Below are 22800 nucleotides of genomic sequence, written 5' to 3' on the forward strand. Positions count from 1 at the left end.
GCTATTCGCCATGTTCTAGTTAGATGTAGTATTATTATATCTATTCCATGGATATCTGACATGGCTACATTTACAAACTTTTTGCACTCTCTTTTAAAGTTTCTCCAATTTGTGCATTTTTGATTTATCTTTGGGGTTTACGTCTCCAGCTACGTGATCTCTCCATATAATGAGTACCCCCATTTGCTTGGTTTACTCTTGAAACTGTTAAACGGCGAGTTGGCATGGTCGACTAGAAAAGAAGTATTGAAGGTACTTTTTATCGTGTATGTTGATGTCAAGAGTATTGACTCAGGAGTCAGGATGCGTTATTTTTTTTTCTTTGGGTCATAACATCTGTTTGCAGGTTTTGGGGATTATGGGTGCACTGGACCCCCATGTTCATAAGCGCAATCAGCACAACTTGCCTGGATCACATGGAGAAGTCACACGTGCAGCCAGTGAGAGCGGTCAACATATTGTTTCTATGGAAGAGTTGCCTACTGAACTTTGGCCATCTTTCGCAGCATCGGAGGACTACTATTCCACGGTAAAGTTTATTTTGTTTTTTAGTGTTGCCTTTTTCTGATGCTTATAATGTTGATCTGTGCAATGAGCAGGTAGCTATTAGTTCTCTCATGCGAATTCTTCGAGATCCCTCGCTTTCAAGTTATCACCAGAAGGTGGTAGGTTCTTTGATGTTCATATTCAAGGTATGATTTCCGTGGTACTTTAGTGACCTTTTTATCACCATTTTTGACAAACATCTTTCACTCACTTAGTTTTTTTTAATGTTTTTTAGTCAATGGTCCTTGGCTGCGTCCCGTACCTACCGAAGGTGAGATTCTATTCCTATGTCTTACTAACAGTCTAATACTGCCAATAGTTTTCTTGTACTAATAATCTTTTATTATTAGACCTGAACAAGTTCTTATAATTGATGTTTCTTTAGCAATATTTAGTTAAAAAAGTGAATCATAATATCCATTTCAGTTGAAAGCATATTGTGAATGTTGTAAGCAAGATTGCACATGGGCTGACAACCTGACATGCGGCACTAAGTGGGTGGGCTCTAGCCTGCATCCCCTTCTTGTCTCCTAGATATCACGAGCAGTGGGTTGCTGCCAGAAGCCTTGTCATGCTTTGTGACATGATGAGCTTGCTGGCACAACATGTGCTATGCACATGGCGGGGAGTGTACAAATTTTGTCAAGATACCTTGAATTTCGTTTTGACCCACAACCAAACTCAAATTTAGCAAATTGGTAGTTTCGCTGCAACTTTTGCCAATTACTGATTAAGATATGATTTAACTTCAATTCAACCAATATGGACAAGTTAACCCACATAGAACCCAATTTAATCCATATTAAATTAATTGAGGTAAGATTTGACTTCCCTTAGTTATGTCTATTGAACACCAATGCAACAAAAAGTCGATGCATTTGAATCGATGCTCTAATTCGGAACAGGTAGCCTCTAGTTCTAATTGATCAAAATCTTTCAGCAATGGGATACATTAGCACACAATTAGTTTCTAGCTGCACTATTCTGAAGGAAATTTGTTATTCTTTCCTATGTAGGTTCTTCCTGACCTTTTCCATGCTGTTCGCATGTGTGAAGATGGGGGATTGAAAGAGTTTATAACTTGGAAGCTTGGAACCCTTGTATCTATTGTACGGCAGGTATGATGGCCTTTCAGTGTTTGCTTGACTCATATATATAAATGTCATAGTTCTTTTATTGAGACTCTGATATAGTGATTTATATTTTATGCAGCACATACGTAAGTATTTACCAGATTTGCTCTCCTTGATCTCTGAACTGTGGTCTTCATCTTTCAGCTTGCCTGCAACAAGCCGATCTGTGCAAGGTTCACCGGTGAGAATGCTTGTCTCATTTTGCATCCTGCTTTTTTTAGTTAACTTAGAGAAATCACCTTACCCTGGTGTCTTTTGAAATCAAATGATAGATACAAGGGTCATGCGAGGTGCTTTTTTGGTATTTTATTGAAAATCTAGGGGCCAAATGTAGCAAAGGTGAAAAGACAAGGTGTAGACCACAATAAACACATAATAAAGGGTGCAAAATGAGAAAAATTCTTTGTATTTTATTTTCTTTAAATGATTTTGAGCAGTATGAGGATGTGAGTCTCTTCTTCTGACACATGTACTCCTTGCATTCTCTTGCTTCATAGGCTGTAATTTTTTGAATTCTTTTAACCTATGCCACAATAGATTCCTTATTGTTGATAATTTTCTTCTTTGATTGCCTATTTCTGAAAATTATGTAGTGAGACAAATATCAATTCACTTAGCTTTAGATAGACATGCCTACTTCATCTGGGTTTTGCCATATTTCAACAAGCAATTGCACTTGAAGTTAATTTGCTTGCTGAAGTCTGTGCTGTTTTCAAAATGGTTTTGGTTTTATGAAAAAGAGCATATAAATTTTGACTTGGCAATGAAATGATTTTGCACATTCATCTAATTGCCTGCTTGGTGAAACAAGTGGCATCAAACTACTTAAGTACAGATAGCTATGACAGTACATCTAATGTCTGATTCACACTATGTTTAAGGAGCTGTGGCTGTGAAGTAATCCTATTTCTAAACTCTTTTCAAAACAAATTGACGAGTTCCTATACTATGTTAGAAAACCTAAGATAGATTGCTCATGCACATTAACCAAAACTAAGTTGTTAGTTAATTAATATCCTTTAAAGGATGACTTTAATCTTTTCAGTGTGAAGATTTGCCTTATCCTACCGGATGGTTAGTTATTTGTATATTTAAGATGTTGATAGAATCATAGAAGTTGCTTTTTAATAAACTCCTTCGATGCTCTTCATATAGCTTAAGAATTTGTTTCACTACTATGTATGCTCTATGCTTTTGATCATGTATCTTCAATCTGATGTCATATCTTTTAGTGTCACTCTTGATAGCAGCACATTTCTTCTACAGATTCTTCACCTTGTGGAGCAACTTTGTTTAGCTTTGAATGATGAATTTAGAGCATATCTACCGGACATTCTTCCATGCTGTATACAAGTTCTGAATGATGCTGAACGCAGCAATGACTATACCCATGTTCCTGATATATTACACACTCTTGAAGTGTTTGGTGGTTTGTAGCTCTGGTTTACCTAGTCTTTAAATATATTTGGATTTACCCTTTTGGTGATCCTGCCTGATTGAAAAGCTCTGATGCATATTTAGTGTACTATAGGAACTTTGGATGAACACATGCACTTACTTCTCCCTGCACTTATTCGGTTATTTAAAGTGGAGGCCTCTATTGGTACTAGGCATCGTGCAATTGTTACTTTGACCAAGCTCATCCCCAGGGTGCAGGTTTGTTGATGTTCTGGGCTTACCTCTGGTATACAAATATTTGTTTAATTTAGGATTACACAACTTGATAGACCTTTATATTTGTCAACTTATGAACTCTCCAATGAATTTTCATTTTTTTTATGTATCTTTCCTTGGCTTCAGGTCAGTGGTCATGTTTCAGCTCTTGTACACCATTTGAAGTTAATCTTGGATGGGTAAGAATTTCTTAAGTTTTAGGTTTTTTTGTAGTAGTACATGTTAGGAGTGTTATGTTGATGACATTCATAACTAAGAGTAGTTAGGGCTTCTTTGAACTTGTTATATAGCAATTTTGTCTTAATTCGTAATAATTTTGAATCTGTAAAAAAATGATAACTAAAATAATAAGAACACCATCGTGGGTCTTGAAAGTTGAAAGAACCTTAGAATTTTAAAGCTCATCATGTAGTTTGTCTTCTGGGGTGTGGAAAAGTTATAGTGAACTGAAAGGCATTAAAATCAGCATGCTATCACTTTGGAGCCAAATTTAACCCTAATCAATTTCAGACTTGTATTTATGTGACAAACATATGGAGACATGTGCCAATAGGTAATGTAAAACATGCTGGATTTTGTGAGAATACAAGTCTACTATGTGATACATTTTGCAGAGTCAAAGTTGAGTAAGCAATTTAAGATAATATCATGCATAAGTAAAATTGCACACCATATAGAAAGGATAATGTAATTCAATAGTGATCCTTGTTGTCCTGTTTTCGAGTTAGTGATTGACAAAAGGAGTTATTTGATGTACACAATTGAATATTGAGCCATCTTCCAAGTGTTTGGAGTTGTCAGTTGTTTTAATTCAGCAAATTTTTAAAACTTGAGAGGAGTTCGATGTAACATTGGGGGACCTTCATTATTGGTTATAATATCCTATTGCTGAGGATATTGATGAAGTATATGCATTTGATCTCATTTTAAGGTGGTATGTGACTGGATCTTCAACATGATTCTAGACAGACTTACAAGTATTATTTCTTGAGTTTGCCTGCCTATAATTTTGCTTTTGTTCAGTTTTGTTTGGTTGTTTTTTTTTTTTTTTTTCAAATTCAGTTAGAAATTCATATTTTCTTGCACTAGCTGTTATGTCCTACCCAAATCAATCCTTAACCTTTCTCCCAACTCCAGAAAGAAGTACTAGAAAAAGATTACGTAATGTTGTAAAAGTTAGTACCTCTGCATACTGATAATTTCTTAAAGGTTAATCGTTTGACATCTTTCTTGCATCCTAGCGTGAGGCTGCTAAAATGTGTTAATTTTTTGTCAGTGCATGTTCACTAGTTTATGTTTCTTAATGTTGTTTGTGCCATTGTAAGAATCCTGTTATTGTATTGGTTTTCCATTTTTGCATTTCTATCAAGGATTTAAATACTGTGACACATGCTTGTGCCGGAGTATTATGTGTCACTCGGCTTGGTCTTTGCCTCCTGTTACAAGTCTTGGCATACTGTTCATAAAGTTGGGCGTGAAGAGAGTGTTTCTACCTTTTTTAACTTATTGCTGTGGGAGAAAACTCTATCCCTTTGTAACTTATTAGATGAGGAATGCTTTTTGGAGAGAAACCTGCTTGTGACTTGATCTTGCTTCACATCGATTTGGTTATGAAGATGAGTGGATATCGTTTTGCCTTTTTTGTATTAATGAGCTTTGGTGAGGATTATAGCAGTGGTGGCAACAATGACATGACCTTGTCAGCTTGAGATATGCTGGGCAGCACCATTCTTCTTCGTGGCACTTAAAATTTGCTCCAATTTACATATGGAACCTAATAAAGGCTACTTAAATGTATCTACTTGTGGTTATGATAAGCTCTTCTATTGTCGTTCAATTTCTCTTGACGAATGGTTCTGATGCAGAACAACGTCTTGATTGTAGAGTTGAGAAGAAAAAAAGTAGGGAGAAATAATCAAACTCGAGGAATCCACCAATCAGGGTGTCGGAATCCACTGACGTTGGAATCCACCAACAAACACTCAATAGGCAAAAACTCTCAAAATATTTATTAACCCATAAAAGATGATTACAAACCTTTATATATGCCAAATAAAGTAAAAGATAAAAAGACGAAAATAGCCCTAAAAGGTGACTAAAAGACAAAAGATGAAAAATAGCCATAGAAGGTGACTAGTCACAACCCTCGTTAAGCCAAAGGGCCACGGGTGCAGCCCTTTTGTGCTTACGAAAATAAACGTGACAAAAAGTGGTGTCCCCACCAGGTTCATCCGAGAAGGAAACCAAGTTTCAAGAAAGAGTGAGTCATCTCACGAATACAACTATCTAGAAATTTCAGTTCCTGTCAGTCATTGCTAGAGATTGGTTCTGTTCTTCAATTCAGTCATTCTGGCTTATTGTTGCAGTTTATCTAGATTCCATTGATTCAATTTCCACTCAACACCCTTGTCAAGTAGTCAGCTCAAACTGTAAATTAATTGTTGCAAGTTGTTGGTGAATTAATGAATATAATGAAGTTTGCAAGCTGATCCCTTCTTTATGTACCATGGAGTCAATAGCCCGATATTGTCTTGCACTCTTGCTACATTGATAAGTTTTCTTTGCAGATGCTCCATTTATTTTCGTATGTATGGTTTTGTATTACTTTCCTTTTATTTTGACATTGATACTACTTTACCAGAAACAATGATGAATTACGGAAAGATGCTGCAGATGCTCTCTGCTGCCTTGCACATGCTCTTGGAGAAGACTTCACGATATTCATACCATCAATCCACAAACTTCTTTTGAAGCACCATTTACGGGTCCTTATATTTTATTCTTTTGGTTATGAAATGAACTTCTTGAACATTGAGTTTTCTAATGCTTATCTTTCTTTCAACAGCATAAAGAATTAGATGAGATTGAAAGCCGCCTACGAAGACGTGAGCCACTTATTTCTGAGCATTTATCTGTCCAAAAATATACACAGTGCCCTCCTTCAGAAGTCATTAGTGATCCTCTCAATGATTTCGATGGTGATCCATATGAGGAAGGTGATGAAACGCACAAGCAACTGATAGGCCATCAGGTAATTAATTTCCTAAACCTCGAATTTGATAAAGGAATATCATTACCAATTTCTTTGAATGTCTTAAACCAATGTTTCTTTCTCTGACCAGCACTTGCTGTATCTTGTGAACAGATAGTTTTTATAGAGCAATAATTCTTTTGACATCTTGGTTTTGTGCACAGAGAAGCAATGTTACTATCTACAACAGTTGTACTTACTTGCAAACAAATTTTTTTTTTACTTATCTAAAAGTTAAAGACTTAAAAGTCTTCAGTTAAGTATGCCATCAACTGAGAAGGGAGCTCCGTTCTACGAATATGCAAGAGATCATACAGTATATCATTTTGCAGATAATAGAGGCAATGTAGCATGATTTAGAATGTACTTTGAAATGCATTGACACTTGCATTTGGATGTAGTTCTCCTCCTCATTAAACATCTGGGAGATGGAATGAATTGCTAAAGGATATTTCACTCTATGTTGCATGTTAAGTGCAAGATGCTATTTTCTTTGGGTGGGAGATTGATTTGGTTTCTGAAGAATTGAAGATATTGAGTGGAGGAGTGGTTAGGGCCTGAGAGCATTCTTGTCTCCATTTAGATCACCCTAATCTCTGTTCTTGTTTGAGTAGTATGCTAGTCAACAAAACATCTCCAGGAGTAAAAGAGCTAATCATTTTTTTAGAATGGGAAATTTGTCTAATTATCATTTACCACGAGCTCTTATCTGTGTTGTCTTTTCATGCATTATTTGGAAGCAAACTTGAAATTCATATTATGAGGAGTATAATTGAATAAAGATTATGATCAGGAACTGGTGCGTTTAAAAATCAATGTAGTTTCATGGCAGGTTGATCCACTGTAGAAAGTAGTATATCCTTGTTGATTGTACTTATGAGTTAATCAAGGTTTCAAAACTCGGTTTGGAGATCGGGATCGGCTGTCCGTAGAAATGATACGCATTGGCTGCTTGTATCAGATCTGACTATTTTTTAATTACACAAAATTTAAAATATTATTTAAAAATATAGAAATTTCTAAAAATTTAGAAAAAATGATAAAAAAATAAAAAATAAAGATTATTTACATATGTAGCCTAAAAATTTATAAAATAATGCCCTCTTTCTCTCATTTTTTTTGGTTTTTTTCTTCTCTATTCCTTCTCTTCCCCCCCCCCCCCCCTCCCCCTCCCCCCCCCCCCTCGGTCGTCCCTCTCTCAAATTCTTTACTATCCAAAAGAATATTTTTATACTTTTTTTCTCCATTTCTTCTCTCTTTTTTTCCCTCTCTTTCCTTTTTCTGCTGCAGTAGGAAGATAGAGAGCAAGGGAAAGAGATGGAGAGAAGAAAAGATAGAAGAAAGAAAAATTGAAAAAAAACTCACTTGAGGTTTCTAAAGGTCGAGATCATTGGATTTTGGTCGTAGAATGTTACCGGAGGTTAAGGTCGCCGGTGGTGGATCTGTGGAAGAGGTGAGAAAGAAGATAAAAGAGAGAGGGAGAGAGTGAGAAAGAAAAATAAGAGAGAAAGGGCTGGGAGAGTGGGAGGGACTCGGTCGGACCCGACCTTGATCTGACCCTCCTAGCCAGTTTCGGTTTGGGATCGGCCGATATGGCTGATACCTTGGTTTCGGCAATTTGTACATTTTAGAAGAAGAAGGGCATGCATATATGTTTATTGCTGCAATCGTGCAATCAATGGTTTCTGTGACAAATATATGATACTTAGTGGTAATAGATGTGAAACCAGTCCAGTTTTAACTTTTAATGACCAAAGTTCAATGTTAGACTGTTTTTTTTTTTTTGGTTGCATTTGTTATATATATATTAACTAGAGATATCGGAAATAGGTTCTTGTAATGGATGCTGTGTACTAATGATAATGTTTTAACAGATGAACCTGAGGAACACTAGTACTGTATGCTATGTATTGATGACATCGTTTTAATTGATGAACCTGAGGAACATTTAGCTCAAAATATAGAACTAAAATTAGAAAAGATAGACATTCTAGCACAATTAGGTGAAAGATTGAGTACGAGGACTGCAAGTTTAGTATATTGAGATGTTAAAATGAAATCACCTTACAAAGTGATACCAGCAGTCTGCTATGTAACATCAATAATTTTCTGATGAATTGTTTTTCACACTTGAGTATAAATTACTTCAAATATTCTTGAGAAACATGAAAAACCATTAGTTGAGTTGATGTAGGTTAATGATGTCCGATTAAGAACTGCCGGGGAAGCTTCACAGAGGAGTACAAGAGAAGACTGGGCTGAATGGATGAGACATTTTAGCATTGAGCTTCTAAAAGAATCACCATCGCCAGCTCTACGCACCTGTGCAAGGCTTGCACAGTTGCAGGTGCGCCAATCATTTTTTATAAGGTTATTCCTTATTAAGTTTTCTTTTCTGACACACCATATGCAGCCTTCTGTTGGCCGCGAATTGTTTGCTGCTGGTTTTGCAAGTTGTTGGGCACAAATGAATGAAACTTCGCAGGAGCAACTAGTTAAGAATCTTAAGACAGCCTTCTCATCTCAAAATATTCCTCCAGAAATTCTGGCGACATTACTGAACTTGGTATTTCTTTTCTCCCTTGGATGGTAACTTTTGCTTCGTGAAAATTTTAGTAGACATCTTGCCTATCGATGAGCACTGTTATGCTGATTAGGCCGAGTTTATGGAACATGATGAGAAACATCTTCCAATTGATACCAGACTGCTTGGCGCACTTGCTGAGAAGGTTGGTTCTTGTTTGGAATGCTATGTTGTTGCCTTGCTGGATTAGCTCACTTGAAGCATTTCATCTTCTGTATCATTCAATTTTTGCTTAACATTTGCTCCAGTGTCGAGCATTTGCAAAAGCGCTTCACTACAAAGAAATAGAATTCGAAGCTGCACTTTCAAAGAAGATGGGTGCCAATCCTGTTACTGTGGTGGAGTCCCTGATTCATATCAATAATCAACTACATCAGCATGAGGTCAGTTCAGTATTCAGTGAGGTTTTCATTTCTTTTATACTATTTCAAATCTTTTGGTCATCTCCTACAATTCCTTCCTATCTTCGAGTTGTTTCTGCAGGCTGCTGTAGGGATATTGACATACTCACAGCAATATCTGGATGTCCAACTAAAAGAATCTTGGTATGCTTTTGGGAAAATGATTATTCTTGATGTTCTATATAATATGATGTTATCATTAGATACTTCTTTCAAGTAAAAGGAGATGTAAAGAAACCTAAAGAATTTCTGTTTTTAGCCTCTTTGGTTGATTAAAAGTGTTTTTCCTCATTTTCAAGTGCTTTACATGTATTTGGTTTACTGAAGGTATGAAAAGTTGCAACGATGGGATGAGGCGCTCAAGGCTTATACAACAAAGGCATCTCAAGCGTCTAGTCCACATCATTTAGAAGCTACTTTAGGTTGGTATTAAGCGGAAACTCTCTATATCTTCTAAGGTATTTATGGTTGCTAAGCTATTCTTTCATCTGACGATTGCTTGTTGTGTTTCATAAATGATTCTCTTAGATGATGATTTTTTTTTTAATGGTGATAAACTTTAAGATAACCTGGAAACTTATGGTTTTATATTTAAGACTCATATATAGAGTTAAGTCAGCAACTGAACATAAATCATAAAGTGAACTAAGTTCCAATTTTTGGTCTTCCATTGCCTTGGTTAAAGTTTAACTTGAACTTGGAGGGTTAAAGTAGAGAAGTTCTTCTCTAGTATGATAACTTTATAGTAGTTATCCAACAGAGGTTACATGTGATGTTTAATGACTGATTTTATGCATGCTGAAGGTGTCCCTGAGTTAATTGAAGATAGTAGCTATTTGAAATTTTGAATAGAATTAGTAAGTTTACAAGTCACGAACAATTTATGTATGATATGGCGCTCAGTAAGGATGACTAAAGAGTAGTGTAAACCTGCGCTGCATTTATTGAGGTCTTCCAATCAGGAACTATAATATTGTGGTTCAGATTTTGCATTCCTCCTATGTATCTTAGTTTGTATGAGATGGCAACAATAAAGTGGGGAGGAGAGGGAGATAAGGGGAGGGGAGATTTAAATTTTGAAGTGGAATAGAAGCTAGTGCGATAAGCTGCATAACTCCGAGCTCATACCCTTAAATTTTGGTATAATTTTCAATTAAATGTTCTATAAAATGTAGTCTTTGCCCTCCTGTGTTCTTTTATTATGGATGGGAGTCCCTGAAAATGTCAAACATGGTGTTAACTGTTCAACTGTTTCACCTATCGCATTGGAATCCCCAAAAATAATTTTCAGGATATCTCAAATGGGGGCCAGCTGTTTAAAGAAGGGGAATTCCGGAGTTACTGAATATTTCTGCCTTTGAACCAAAATGACTTCCATTTATTTTGCCCTTTGTAGCATGAAAGTTAGTGATTTTAGCCCTTCATATGTTGCAGTGCCTGGCAACAGTTTGATATATTGCTTGTTTATTTTAAATGAAACAGGACCTTAGGGCTTTTGCTCAAAGAAAAAAAAAAGAGATTTTACTTGTTTGTGGAACCTTTCTGTTACATGATTTTACTTTTATTGCTTTGTATGTGTGGATTTGGATTCCCTGTTTCAGTGTATCTAAACTTTTGTAATCTGCCATGTCAAATACTTTTCATGCATTGGAGGTGGCCCTTGGACCAATTATTTAATTAAGTTTTTTCTTTTAATATTAAACCGGTCATATTTCTCTTCTGTTTGACTTTCTACCTAGGGCGAATGCGGTGTCTTGCGGCCCTAGCACGTTGGGAGGAGCTTAACGCCTTATGCAGAGAGCAATGGACTGCTGCAGAGCCTGCAGCTCGACTGGAAATGGCACCTATGGTTTGTGATGATACATAAGATAACAGCTATTTTTTGTTTTTTTTTCTTATGTTTATTCTAGTTGTTTATGTTGTCTTATTATCTAAGGCTGCTAATGCTGCATGGAATATGGGAGAGTGGGACCAAATGGCTGAATATGTTTCTCGTTTGGATGATGGTGATGATAGCAAGCTTAGGATTTTAGGTAGTGCAAGTACTAGCGGTGATGGGAGCAGCAATGGTGCTTTCTTTCGAGCTGTTCTTTTGGTTCGTCGTGAAAAGGTATGGATAGATTATGCTATCTCAATTGCTTCATTTCTGATAGTACAATTTAAATATTTAATTTTCTTGGTTCTTTAGTATGATGAAGCTCGTGAGTACGTCGACAGAGCGAGGAAGTGTTTGGCAACAGAACTAGCGGCACTGGTAAGTGTTCTTTTCTGCCTTAATCAGCATTTAACTTCTTCTGCTTCGTCCTTGTAAATTATTAGAAATAATTTTTTGTCTGCTTTCATCTTTTTGCTATCATCTATTTGCAGCTTTTTAGCTGTCTTTTGTTGATACAGAGATAATAAACTTTAGTAACTTGTGCTTAAGTGCTATAGTGCAGACTTTAGATGTATGACGTAACCATTGTATTAATTGGCATTAAAATATTATGGTCTCCTAATTTTTTCAAAATTAGTCATCTTTGTGGAATTTCACTCTCAAGTAATACTCTTAGTAGTGTCATATAACATCAGCAAAAAATAATGTTTATTGTAGCTGATGTACATTCATTGCTTAATGATCCTTGTGCTAAATGATTCTGGAGAATATGTCATATGTATCAACGATGGCCGTGCCATAGGCACGGACCGTGCTGACCACCGGTCGGCACGGCACGTGCCAGTCTTGTCGTAAGAGGAGAAGAGAAAAAGATAAGGGATACTCATCTTCCCCCCTCCTCTCCCTTTCTCTCTTTCTCTTTCTTTCTCTCCCAATCTCTCTTCTCTCTTGGGCTAGGGCATCCGACAAAGCGACGGCAACGGCGAGTGGCAATCAGCGATGAGTAGCTCGACGATGAGGTCGATGATGAGCGGTGAAACTATTAGAAGGGGTGCCGTGCGGCACCCCTTGTGCCATGTGCTGGTGCACCGTCGGCACGGCAAGTGCTGACTGGCACGGTCATCCATGATATGTATAGCTAATGATGTTTAACAAGTTTGGTGACAATAATATATTAATGTCTGCTGCGTGATATCATTGCAGCAAAAGTTATGTCAACTTCTCTTTGTGTTTAATAGAACTAAATCATGGTCGATGCTTTATATAATCGTTGATGTAGGCTAGTGGTGGGTAGTTTCATCATATTTGATTGACAAATATGGTATATTATATAATTAAATATGATGTCTTTTAATTGACAATTTCCTATTTACAGACATCACTTGATTCATATTATTTCTGGAATTACCTCGGTGAATGAAAATGATATTCACAGATGGTTTATAATTTTATATTGTCATCTCCAATCTTTTAGTGTAAATCATGATCTTTGAAAGGCAAATAATCAATACAGAGAAGATGATTTGAGTAAAGGCTCTTTTTTTTTTTTTTTGGTGCTTTCTACGAAATGAATAAGTTGGCCATGAATTGCCACAATGATGGAATAATATCTCTCTTCACGGTGAATGAGTTAGATTGCTAGAAAAGATACTAGAATGGAATGTTTGACTTAGACATAAGAGGTAGCACCTATAGTGAATAAGCTAGGGAAGGTTTGATTAATATGTGTGGAAATGTAAGAGGAAGGTCGCATAGTGAATCAGTGTGGAGGAGTAATTTATATCCAATAGATGGTTCCTTCGGAATTTATGACTAAAATTGACATGGAAGTAGTAGAAAGAGATATGGTGCACTTCATTTGGTACAAAATATTGCACCACATATGGAGCAAAAGTCTCTATATGGCGACAACAGACAGTTTAAACTGAATGCTTGGTAGTTATTTCTGATTTCAGGAAGTATATTGTTGTCACATGGAGTAATGGATTTCAATGCTTCTGTTCTTTTGACAAAAGGATAATGATTGTTTTGATGCATACTCCTTTGAAAGTTTATCCTCATTTTCTTTCTTTTGAAGTTTGTGTTACTTCGTGATCAGGTCCTTGAGAGTTATGATCGTGCTTATAGTAACATGGTCCGGGTTCAACAGCTGTCAGAACTAGAAGAGGTAGTTCCAATGCTGTAATGTTTTTCATGCATTTTTAGTGGTCTATTGGACATGAATGTGACTTTCTCCCTAATACAGGTGATCGATTATTGTACTCTTCCAATGGGGAATCCCATTGCAGATGGTAGGAAGGAACTTATTCGCAATATGTGGAATGAGCGCATTCAAGGAACAAAACGCAATGTTGAGGTGAGCATACTTACTATGTCTCATATTTTGCCTCGCATATTCTAGAAATTGTTTTCACTTGTTTTCCAACTTCCTAAAAATTAGTGAGTCTTATTTCAGCCTTATGGTGCTAAGAAATTGAGCGTTGTGATTCATGATACCATTTAAGTTCAATATCATTATTCTACCTTTGGTTGCCATATTTAATTTACATCCTTCTAGTGCCTTATTTGTTACCTACATGCGTAATAGACACAAATTCTGTTTTGCCTTTGTAATATTTTTTTTTTTGTAATGATGTTGAAATTTCGGGGGAGATGAGAATCTTAGTTAAACTAAGTTTAGATAGATATGGGAAAATAAAAAAATGAAAACCGCATGATAAAGGGAAACCAAAATAGAGTACTAGATCAATCTCTTAGTCCGTAGAGAGAAACCTCACGGATCCACTCAAACCAGATCAATCTATTTCATATCAATCATAAACAAGAAGTACTTATAAGTTAGAACCCCTTAGGTGGTACATCCAAGTGTTTAAGCTTTGTCTCATGCTTGCGGTCCATTCTAGTTAACTACTCTATGAATAGATTGACTTCGTGTCTGATACACTCAAGACTTCTCGTGCCAGTTGGTGTCGATGTCGACATAACGGTTCAACTCTTCTGATGTTTTAGATCATTTGCTATTGTAGAATAATCACTCAGATATGTGATGATAGCATTCCTCAGAATAGGTGCAATATATGCTCTGTGAGGGAATCTTGAACTCTCCGAGTGTAATACTTTGATCTCCCTTGAATTCGGTCAAGTTGGATGACTTTCTCTAGTCCTTAGTCCTATTTTGTATGCATAGGAATCATTCCTGGTTCAGATTAGGTGATTAGATTAGGAAGCTCCAAATCCAAAAATGATTTGAAACTTTCCATGTTCAGCTCTGCGCACTCTGTGCACACTGAGCTCAGTTTCCGTAAGAGAATACATGTGTTTGCTGTGCCTCGGTACGTACCAATCCTGTGTGTGCTGAATTGATCTTTTTGACTTGATTTCGATTCTGTTTCTTTATGTTCACATATACTCTTTCGCAAGTCACATATATTGATTGTATATCATTCCTAGATTGGGCAACATATTTCTTTATTATTTTGTATTTATGAACTTGTCATTATATAAATTGCACATTTATATTTTCCATTGGACAAGCTCAATCCACCATATAATATAATATAACACATATATTGATTAGTTTTATTCTAATGCTTAATGATGTTTTTGTTAGATGTCCCTATGAAACTCTGTACTATTCCTACCGATATGCACCGAATAGCCCTTTTTCATTAATTAATTCTTCCACAAATCTTTAGGTTTGGCAAGCTCTCCTTGCAGTAAGAGAGCTGGTGCTTCCGCCTAACGAAGATATAGATACGTGGCTTAAATTTGCGTCACTTTGTCGGAAAAGTGGACGTATTAGTCAGGCTAGATCTACTTTGATTAAACTCTTACAGGTCAGTAGATTTTGCGGAAGTTAATCTTAGTATTTACAGTTATCCATTTATGACATACTGAAGTTGGCATAAGTATGTGCAGTATGATCCTGAATCATCGCCAGAATTTTCATTATGCTATGGACATCCTCAAGTTATGGTGGCCTACCTGAAATATCAGTGGTCTCTTGGTGATGAACTTAAACGAAAGGAAGCATTTTCTAAGTTACAAGTATGTGTTAGTCACTTTCTTCATATTTGTTACTTTAAGAATGGATTTTTACAACCTAGTTTATCTTCTCTTAATACCATACATTTATTCCCAAATCCTGCTTTCTCTAGGAATTGTCTGCACAGCTTTCTGCCTCTTCAAATAATTATGGAGGAATGCTAGTAACCTCAAGTAATGCTTCAAATGTTGGAGTTCCACTTCTTGCTCGTGTCTATTTGAAACTTGGGACCTGGAAGAGAGCACTTTCACCTGGATTGGATGACAGCTCCATACAAGGTAAGGAAAGCTCTGATTTTTTTTTCTTTTCTTTTGTTCTTTCTGGTTCCATATATTGATCAACTGGTGTAATTTCAGAGATTCTGATGTCACTCAAGAATGCCACTCACTATGCTAAGGATTGGGGAAAAGCATGGCATACATGGGCTTTGTTTAATACTGCAGTCATGTCGCATTACACTTTGAGAAGCCGCCCTGATATTGCTGGGAAATATGTTGTTGCTGCAGTTACTGGGTATTTTTACTCAATAGCTTGTGCATCAAGTTCCAAAGGTGTTGATGACAGTTTACAGGTAATTTTTCCTCCATCAACGTTTTGTTCTTTGTTCTGCCCTATCTCTTGTCAGTTGATTCATATATCCCAAAATGTTGCTTATCATTTGTTTAACAATACTGTAGCTGTAAATTCTTCTACAAACTGCATCTTCAATTTTAAATTAAATGCACTTGCTGGAGTTTATGCCTTACTATATCAAGCTTGAATATCTGAAAAGAAATTTTTTGTCATATGGAATTAATTATTAATAGTTATATCAAGCCCCCCCTGCCGGGGCATCTACCATGTAATGACCTCTTTCTTCAGTTTGCCAATCATCCTTTTTTATCTAAAAAATTTCTCTCCTACACTTCGGGGATATATGGAAGAAAGAAAAAAGATATATTCAAAAGTGTATATATTAGTCTGCTTTCATTTATATAAAATATTCATAATAACAATGAATCTCTTGATTTTATGTGACCAATTAGGAATTATTACTTTGGTTCCTTTTGTCTTTTACCTTCGCATAGGCATCTAGAGGGCTTTCTGGAAGCATTGCTTTTAGGTTGCATGAGCCTGAAATGTGATCAACTAGGTGGACTCTATCCACTTGCCAATTGACCTTGTTTGCTTTCACAGAAGGTCCCAGCATTGTCTTACTTTTCTTTGGTCGGGATTTTGACATTGGTTTCTAGCAAGGTGATGTTAGCTTAATAGCTGATCGCGAAAATATATCTATTGTTCTGGGACCTTCTTAGTTGTGGCTTAGTATCCACACTCTCAGGAGAAGGCTTGATCTCTTTGTTCAGACTTGCTAAATTTTCTTAAATGTAATAGTACCAGAGTATATAAAATATAATGTTTATGGAAAGGCCGATGCACAATTTCAAAATCCCTTTAAAATTTGTTAGCTCTCATGCATGCAAATATATATATATTTCCTTCTTAGTGGAGATTCATGGAGAGCTTCCATTAGGAGTAGCACAATAAATGGAGCATAATAATAATTGATATATATGAAGAATGAAAGAAGGAAAGAAAGAAAGAAACAAACAAAAAAAGTTTTGTCATCTACTACTTCTAATAACAAAGCCTATTAATTTCTTCCATTCTTATTGATCTTTGTAATGGGTCCCTAAGTTCCTTAGAAATGCAGTCCTTGGATACTTGATACACAAAGGTATTGTGTCATGGAGGAGAATGTTCACGAGTCCATGTGCACCATTGGGTGGCGAAATTATTATCTTAAAAGAAATTCTGAGTGCCTTGCCCTTCCAACCCAAGTTTTATCACTTTATTCTTCTCTACTAAGGATTCACATACCATACCGACACACGGCATGGACATTACTAGCCCTTGCTCTCTACCTGACTATTTCCCTAATATTAGGGAGCTGTTCTCTTTTTGTGGTAAGGGAAGATATTAAAAGTGGCTTTATCTTAGATTCTTATCTCTTATCCTCTGTAACCATTTAGTTGGGATGGTATAATAAGGTAGTTTAGTGATTAGTTTGCCTAAGTTACTTTTAGATATCAAATATCATCACCCTTGTGGAGAAAAAAGAGAGTATAGGTAGATGGCATGATTTATTTTAGATATATCACAATTCTTTATCACTATTTCTCATCCCAAAAGGTGGAATAAGAAGATGATGATATCATTGGTTGACTAAAGTTATCACCATTTTTCATCCAAACGGTGTTTGACTAGAACACTTGTGATGGGCTTATCCTAGGATAAGCCCCCCTTATCATGAAAATAGAAGGTCCTTTATATTTCTAGTGAGAGCCATGTTATGTGACATAACTTGAGCTTTTTAATCCTTTTATTTTTTAAGAGCGACAAATGCATTCATATTAAGTATTTTGTATTACTTAAGCTAATCACTGTCAAAAATAATCTGTTTTGTCCAAATACTATGAGATTGAGGCATGACATATTGAATAGCTGCTCACATTTGTATCATGCTCTGTTTCAAGTTTCAACCCATGGAAGGACTAAATTTTCTGATGAAACAGATCTGTTTCGATTGTGAGCGGTTCAAAGCCAAGGTTGAAACTAGCAATATTGTTGATTTTGGCATTGGTTTTGGACTTCTCTTGACCGGAATAGAGCAGTTTCCGCCAGAACTTTAAACTGTGATCTAAAATATTCTTTTAATTCAAAGGATTGTTGTCTAAATCTTACATTTACTTCTCTTTGATGTACCATAGGGACAGTTGCTCCTTTATAATTTTCTTTTACCACATTCTCCTGGAATGTCCATTAGTACACAGGATCTTATTGCTTTTTTTTTCAGGATATTCTTCGTCTCCTCACATTGTGGTTCAACCATGGCGCTACCTCTGAGGTTCAGATGGCATTGCAGAAAGGTTTTTCACATGTTAAGATTGAAATGTGGTTGGTTGTATTGCCCCAGATAATAGCAAGAATTCATTCAAATAACAGAATTGTGAGAGAATTGATACAATCACTATTAGTACGAATTGGAAGAGGGCATCCGCAGGTTTGTTGTCTATTTCATGCTTTTATTTTCTAGCCCGCTTGATCATGTGATGCTGAGTAGATGTTGGCATTAATAGAATATTTCAAACACGCTTCAGTTAAATGACTTAAATCTACCACATTTTCCTAAGAAGGATCATAACTTTTATTTTTGCCATTGCGCGACTTGCTAAACCACTAGTGGTGATTATAGAAAGCATGTGCGTCTCCTTGTATGACCCTAAAATGACTTATGAACCAGATTTTGTGTGTCAGATCTCAGATTCCGTGTAGGAATGGGCCTTGCGCATTGTAACACCTTTTGTGTTAACCAGAATTTATTTGCCATTGGGACAAGCCGGGTGTACCAAACTTTCTACAATGCAAAAAAAGAACCAGTTGTGAATTTTGGAAGCCTGTTTATGGTTGAGATACCTTATTCTGTTTAGGATTCTGCAACCATGTAGGCTAAAAATGGAGCATATAATTGAGCAAAACTTGGGTATGTTTGAATGCAGAAATGAGAGATAGGTTAGTCTATCAGGGAGATCCCCTATGGTTGGAAAATCTCTCCTGTTGTCATCATTCAATTCTTAGTTATAATCTGTAACATATAATTAACTTCATGCACCCTATTATCTCATCACTTCCAATTTCCCTTGCTGATTTAATTGACTATGCATATGAAACTTCAGCTTTATTGTTTGTACTCTCTCTTCAGGCTCTTATGTACCCTTTGTTGGTGGCATGCAAATCAATAAGCGTTTTGCGTAGACGTGCAGCACAGGATGTGGTTGATAAAATCCGCCAGCATAGAGGAGTTCTTGTTGATCAGGTTAATTTTATAGTTCTCGGAATTTTGCCGAACTGCTTGCCTGGCATCCTTTTCAACATTGCAGATATTCATTCTTTCAGGCTCAGCTAGTATCAAAGGAGTTGATTAGAGTTGCTATTCTGTGGCATGAGATGTGGCATGAGGCTTTAGAGGAAGCAAGCCGGTTGTATTTTGGTGAGCACAATATCGAGGGGATGCTTGCTGTACTGGAACCGCTGCATGCAATGCTTGACGGGGGGCCTGAGACAATAAAAGAGACTGCTTTCATTCAGGTATTATGCTATAGTTATTGCATACATTGTCTAGCTTCTGCATATTTTAGCTATCTAAGAGTTTCTAGGATCTCCATGAACTTGTATAACCATCTATTCTTATATTTTCAGTAATCAGATCAGTATTGATTGTTTGAAAGATAGTTAACCTGACATAATGCTTATGCTGGCTAGAGTAGTTTCTTCCATATATATTTATAGTTATTGCCCAAGGAAATGTATAGAAACATTCATTACTGATCAAATGTGATAGTAACTTGGTAAGTATGTTCCTTCTGCTATTGCACCAGTTTGTGAGCACTTGCATACTAGCCTTGCACATAACATGTGCCTTTAAATACTTGTATCGAAATTCATTTGAAGTGATTCTATTCCTATCATATGCTATACCTGTGAATGGATACGACAACAATTAATATGCTTTGAGTCAAATATAGGGGTGAAAGCTGAGGGGATTTAATCCAATACGACCTGTTACCTGACCCGGATTAGGCCGGATACAAGTCAAAATAAGCTACTTGACTCGGATACGGGTATGGATAGGGTCGCAGTTTTCAAAAAACCTAGATGCGACTCCGGATATGATTATAGTCTATTCATTTAGATATGGATATTAGATATCCGTTTACCCATATCCTATATATAGTTTAGTAAAAACCCAACCTATCCTACCTAACTAGTCAAAATATAACCATCATTCCCTCAGCCCTATCCATCTCTCTCGACTTTTTCTCACTCCCCTTCATCAGCTGCCGCGCGACCACCCATCTCCATCTCTCTCACTCACTCTTTCCGACCACTTCAGCCTTAACCTGTTGGTTGTCGCCACCATCGGGCGCCGCCTCCATCATGCCGGATTGCTTTGGATCCGGCTCTGTGTTTAGATCCTTCGCTGGGGGTTCATCTTCCTTCTCTTGCCACTGGGAGTGAGGGTTTCAGAACAGAGATATGGATCTGGTCCTCCGGTGGATGGATTTACTTCTTATCCTTGGACCACAACCTCCCATGGTGGGTTCCTCGTCTTCCTCCTCTCGATCGAGATCTAGGAGAGGAACAAGGGATTGTGGACATTAGAGGTGGAAAGATAGCTTCATTGGTCAGGTCTGCCCATTGAAGATCTCATTGGTGGATACCATTGATCCGACAACGCTGCCGCTAGAGGAGGTGTACCTCACTTAGAACTCGAAATGCATCATATGTTATAAGTTAATGTTGTTGAAGATGTTTTATGAACTTGTTCTTAGCTTGTTTGAAGATTGAAAGAATGTGTATTTTAGGTTGTTTTAATAATTTCATGTGGTAATGTAAGTAACCGAGAAATACATCATAACCTTATAAGTTTATGTAGCTGAAGATTTTGAATGAATAGAGTTCCTATTTGATTGCATGTATATATGAATTGTGCAGCATATGGCTTAGAGTGTTTAATTGCATGTATAGACGAACTGTGTAGGATTTGGTTCATATTTGTATTTGGTTAATATTTGATTTGCATTAAATTAATTTCCAATTCGTATATGATTTGTTTCCATATTCGTTTAATATTTGATTCATATCTGTATCCGTTTAAAATTTAATATGTATCAGGTAAATATTCGTATCTATTTTATTAAGATATCATTTTAAATTTTGCTATCCGTCTAATATCCATATTCGTATTCGAATAAAAAATTTGGATCCTGATGTGAGTTGAGCACTCTCCAACTCGTATCCGATCCGTTTCACCCCTAGTCCGCTAGCGTCCAGCTTCTCAAGGGATTTATTAGTTGTCGTTACATGGTCTTTGTACGTGGCAAGGATTGTCGTGCCACAAACACGGGCCATGCCAGCCACTCATTGGGACGTCATGTGCCAGCCATGCTGCAATCCTTGCTTTGTCCGCCTCTGCCTCACTTCATTGCTGTGACCTCCTTTGTCTCCCTTCTATCAAACTGAATCTGGCCTAGGCAACTTAAGAAGCTATCCATCATCTAACCATAGATCATATAAGCCACTCAGCAGTCCATGTATTTGTGAGCAATCTCATAACAACTTTTGATATTAGTAGAGAAAGTTCACCATTTCTTGCTTCTTTTCTAAGGGGATACCGTTTGTAAGAAGGGTATTTTTCCTAAATCCATGTCAGTTGGTATCACAGCAAAAGAGGGGAAAAACACTCAATCTGAATTCGTCAGAGTGTTGTCTATGGACGGCGGTCTAATGAGTTCGGTTAAGTGTGGTGGATGAGAGAATTGAGTGTGAAAAAGTTAAAAGTTAAAAATTATAAAAAAGGCCATTTTGTCCCTAGGGTTGAATTTATTTTGGATACCACTTATCAAGTCCTAGTGAAGCTACAATCCCAGCAATTCAAAGCCGGCAAGGTCCATAATATTCACAAATATGAAAGCCCATCCCCATATTCAAGAAAGTGGGCAAGGTGGCATACAAATTGCAATTGCTCGCTAACTTGAAGATTCATGTGATTTTTCATGAGTTATATAAAGCCATGCCACAAAGACAAGACCCAAGTCAAGCTGTGTCACAACGTGCACCAGCCACGATGATCACATCATTCAACAAGGAAGTTGAGGCCATGCTAGACAATAGCACATTTCCTCGACATGGAGGCCCACCAACTATCGAGTACTTGGTGCAATGGAATGGTCTACCGCAGGGTGAGGCAAGTTGGGAAAATGCAGACAATATATGGAAGCATGAGACACTCATTGAAGATTTCAACTGCCAATGCGTGACATGGACATATACTCATTAGGTGGGGAAGAATGTAAGGAACTTGGGCATTTTTGCCCTCAGCTCTTTCAAAATAATAGAAACACCCCACAAACTCGTGGTTTGTTGCAGCACACCATTGCACTCTCAAGGCAGTCCACCCTCAGTGCTGCTCACCTTCGATGCAGTGCTCTCACAAGGCAGTCCCTCGTTCAAGGCTGTACTCACCCTAGGCAACTTAATTAGGGTCTGTTTGTTAGTTGTCTACTACCTAACTTGGTCGTCATGTATAGAGTTGGAGTCTCTCAATATAAGGAAGGAATTTCTGTGAGCAATCTTCTAGCAACTTTTGAGATCAATAGAGAAATAGTTATACACTATGAAGCACGGACACTTAAAATAACATGTCGTATCCGTGTCCGACACTTGATGAATACTGACACTCATTGGACACGTGTAAGATTTATCATATGCTATCAAAGTTGATAATATGAATTATCTATTTTAGGAATTTCCTGCATATGTCGTAGAAATATAATACAACAATCACAAGTTAGTGCACACAAGAAAATTAATGTTAATGCAAATTATAGTAAAATCATAGATTTGTCTATGCCATCCACTGTAGTTAAGTAATGGTAGTTAGTTATTTATTCTCATAATCTTGAATTGT

The 22800-nt window shown here is 36.8% G+C and overlaps 1 protein-coding gene across 2 annotated transcripts in view; it reads left to right on the plus strand.

Moving 5' to 3' along the window:
• Nucleotides 1-22800, plus strand: part of LOC140765116 (serine/threonine-protein kinase TOR) — a 40195-nt gene that overhangs the window by 9399 nt on the left and 7996 nt on the right. For both annotated transcript variants that reach the window (XM_073104037.1, XM_073104036.1), the window contains 29 exons: nt 150-252; nt 347-529; nt 600-692; nt 782-817; nt 1563-1664; nt 1759-1860; nt 2946-3108; nt 3211-3335; nt 3480-3532; nt 5995-6118; nt 6199-6384; nt 8579-8731; nt 8798-8950; nt 9042-9113; nt 9217-9351; nt 9452-9513; nt 9697-9791; nt 11109-11218; nt 11306-11479; nt 11558-11623; nt 13344-13412; nt 13491-13601; nt 14941-15081; nt 15164-15292; nt 15403-15568; nt 15647-15861; nt 18127-18333; nt 19033-19146; nt 19227-19418. In XM_073104037.1, the coding sequence (XP_072960138.1) occupies nt 150-252; nt 347-529; nt 600-692; nt 782-817; nt 1563-1664; nt 1759-1860; nt 2946-3108; nt 3211-3335; nt 3480-3532; nt 5995-6118; nt 6199-6384; nt 8579-8731; nt 8798-8950; nt 9042-9113; nt 9217-9351; nt 9452-9513; nt 9697-9791; nt 11109-11218; nt 11306-11479; nt 11558-11623; nt 13344-13412; nt 13491-13601; nt 14941-15081; nt 15164-15292; nt 15403-15568; nt 15647-15861; nt 18127-18333; nt 19033-19146; nt 19227-19418 (3634 nt within the window). The remainder of the gene's footprint in view (nt 1-149; nt 253-346; nt 530-599; nt 693-781; nt 818-1562; nt 1665-1758; nt 1861-2945; nt 3109-3210; nt 3336-3479; nt 3533-5994; nt 6119-6198; nt 6385-8578; nt 8732-8797; nt 8951-9041; nt 9114-9216; nt 9352-9451; nt 9514-9696; nt 9792-11108; nt 11219-11305; nt 11480-11557; nt 11624-13343; nt 13413-13490; nt 13602-14940; nt 15082-15163; nt 15293-15402; nt 15569-15646; nt 15862-18126; nt 18334-19032; nt 19147-19226; nt 19419-22800) is intronic.

Source organism: Typha angustifolia, chromosome 8, assembly GCF_048772165.1.
Source record: "Typha angustifolia cultivar Huaian chromosome 8, ASM4877216v1, whole genome shotgun sequence".
Lineage (NCBI taxonomy): Eukaryota > Viridiplantae > Streptophyta > Magnoliopsida > Poales > Typhaceae > Typha > Typha angustifolia.